Source organism: Saprolegnia diclina (assembly GCF_000281045.1).
Source record: "Saprolegnia diclina VS20 unplaced genomic scaffold supercont1.126, whole genome shotgun sequence".
Taxonomy (NCBI): Eukaryota; Oomycota; class Saprolegniomycetes; order Saprolegniales; family Saprolegniaceae; genus Saprolegnia; species Saprolegnia diclina.
In genome coordinates this window covers 1-2,559 of record NW_008246193.1, presented here as the reverse complement: position 1 = coordinate 2,559, position 2,559 = coordinate 1, and the positions used below count along the sequence as shown (strand labels likewise).

Here is a 2,559-nt window from a genome sequence, read left to right as displayed (position 1 = left end):
GACGTTGGTGACGCGCACTCGTCGTCGTCCGTGACGGTAACAAGCAAACTGCGCCTGTACGTCAAGACGCTGTCGGTCGTAAAGACCACGAGCGCGATCCAAATCACGATAAAGCCAACGAGCTTCGTCGTCGTGAACGGCTCGTCGTAGAGGAAAATGCCAATGAAAAACTGGATCGTCGGGCAAACGTACTGCAAAATGCCCATGAGTGTCATCGGGATGGCCGGCGCCGCCTTGGCAAAGAGGATCAACGGCAAGATCGTAATCATGCCCGTGCCCACGAGGAGGAGATTGGTTTTGGTGTCGACGTGGCCAAACGCCCCGCTGCCCTGCGCGTCGACGCAAACCAAGTAGATGGCTGCCGGCACGAGCATCAAGCTAGTCTCGAGCGTCAAGCCATGGAACGAGTCGAGCGGCGCCATCTTCTTGGCCAAGTTGTACAAGCCCGACGTCGTCGCGAGCGTGATGGCGAGGTACGGGAACTTGCCGTACGCGATTGTCGGGATCAAGACGCCGACGAGCGCGATGCCGAGCGCGATCCACTGCCACTTGGAGAGCGATTCCTTGAGGAAGACGCGACCGAGAACCGCGTTGACCATCGGGTTGATAAAGTACCCGAGGCTGAGTTCGATGATGCGGTTCGAGTTGGTCGCAAAGACGTAGATGAAGAAGTTGCCCGTGAGGAGGACGATCGCAATGCCGTAAATCACGATGTTGCGCTTTGTAAAGGCGACGGCCGCGTACGCGCGCCATTGGCACGTCAGAAGCACGCTGGCGAGGAGGATGAGGCCGGACCACAACACGCGGTGCACGGCGACTTGCATGTCGGGCACGTCCGGGAGCTGCTTCCAGTAGATGGGAAAGAACCCCCACATCGTGAAGGCTGTGAGCGCGCAGAGGACGCCGTGCTGCATGGACATGGTGCAAGTTGGAGTGTGAGATGAACGGTGTTTGCTCCGAGGTTGCGGCGGAATCACTATGGCCAAGCTGTTTTTGTGAGTTACGACAGATAGCCGCACGAGACAACCTTCGGCGGCATTCCTTGTTGCCGGAGGATGCGTCGGCCGATGGCAAATCTAGAAGGGAGATAGCGTCGATGGACGCATATTGGTGGCAGTGATGCAACCCCATCGGCTTGTGGCGGCGCTCGATGTGGTGGCGGACCAGCTCGGCCGGGGATCGGCTTCGGCCGACTTCGGCACGAAGGTCGCCAACTTCAAGCCGAGGTCACGACAGTGGCACAAGAGAGCTCCGTTGACGTGGGCCTTCTGGTCTAAAGAAGAAACGATTTGGGTCACGTGACGTATTGCTCGTTGAGTGTGTTTTAGTAGCAATGGGCTATGCAGTCGCTCGAGCGTCCGAGGCCACGGCGACGTTGGACCGCTCGAGTGCGAGGTCTCTGGACAAGGAGTTTTGCGCCAAGTCCTACGACACGGTGCCCATGCGATGATGTGCGATGATAAGAGTGTCGGTGTTCAATGAAATCGTGGTCTCGTTGACGCTATCGGTACCTGCAACGTCATAAAACAGATGGCATCTCGCACGATCCTGCACGTCTCTCAAGAGAATCCCAGCCACAAGCGACCGACATGCAGGATCTGCCGACGATCCTAGTCCACTCGATACATCCTATAGGAGTAGGTTGCAATGTGTGATTCGGTTTTCCAGTGGTGTAATTCGAGCACGTCATTCGTGCCTCCCTACCATCTAACTCTGTCAGCTGTAGCGAGCTCACCGGTCGTCGAGTCGTTGCATATGTTTCGGATATATTTTTGCACTTGTGGATGGATATTGGACTCGAAACTTTTTATTGGCAACGGGTTGTACGATGGCAGAGACCTTCCGCCGCGCCGTCCTCGACCAGCCCGCGATTGCATCGCTGGTCTTTGCGTTCCAGTGTGGTCTCTATGCAGACGTGCGCCAAGCCTTCCGCGCCTGCGACGAGCTCGTCGAGTTCAGCCGTCTTTTCTACGAGTGCGACGTGGCCTTCCCCGAGGCGTTCGCGCCACACACCGTTTGGGATGGGCGCTTGACGCTCATACCCGAAGAGTATTGTCTCGGCGGCAATGGATACGACGACCGCTTGCCTCTGCATGTGGCCATCTACGAAAACCTTGCTTTGCTGACCGAGCGCATGCTTGAATGTCGTCCAGACCTTGCCTCGGAAGACGCCATTATTTTGGCGTTGCAGAGCTGTCGCCCCGAGATCGTCGAGCTTCTGCTCGAGAAGCGGGAGACCGTACCAGAGCTCCGTCAGGGCAACAACCTCGTGCAAGGTACATGGCTTCGCTTTGTTGTACGAGAAGGCTATTGACGGCGGCTTTCTACTGTGCTGCTAGTAGACGGCACCGTGTTGCGCAACCGGAACATTTCGACGACATTTTTGTCCAGCATTTTGGAACACACAAACTCGAGCGGCGTCGAGATGCTCCAGCGCTTTGGCCCACGCGCCACCGACTTTGATCACATCGACAAGCAGATGGCCACCGCCAACGCGACGCTCGACAACTTGGCACTCGCCCTCCAGCTCTTTCCGTGGCTCTTCTACCCAGATCTCTT

The 2,559-nt window shown here is 57.1% G+C and overlaps 2 protein-coding genes across 3 annotated transcripts in view; one reads left to right on the top strand and one right to left on the bottom strand.

Annotated features, from left to right (window-relative positions):
* The window catches only part of SDRG_16389 (hypothetical protein), a gene marked incomplete at its 3' end in the record, with an annotated part of 1,451 nt that extends 289 nt beyond the window's left edge, over nucleotides 1–1,162 (bottom strand). Inside the window, exons 1-2 of the mRNA XM_008622597.1 lie at nucleotides 1,028–1,162; nucleotides 19–987 (exon numbers count right to left, since the gene is read on the bottom strand). Of these exons, the coding sequence (XP_008620819.1) occupies nucleotides 19–987; nucleotides 1,028–1,131 (1,073 nt within the window). The 5' untranslated portion in view covers nucleotides 1,132–1,162. The remainder of the gene's footprint in view (nucleotides 1–18; nucleotides 988–1,027) is intronic.
* Nucleotides 1,163–1,813: 651 nt separating this feature from the next.
* Nucleotides 1,814–2,559, top strand: SDRG_16388 (the record flags this gene model as incomplete). Of its 2 annotated transcripts, none has more annotated exons than XM_008622596.1 (2): nucleotides 1,814–2,276; nucleotides 2,343–2,559. In XM_008622596.1, coding segments are annotated over exons 1-2 (665 nt in total), but the record flags the coding sequence as incomplete, so codon positions are not given. The 2 variants fall into 2 exon arrangements, with proteins under 2 accessions (XP_008620818.1, XP_008620817.1); XM_008622595.1 differs by having other exon boundaries at nucleotides 2,340–2,559.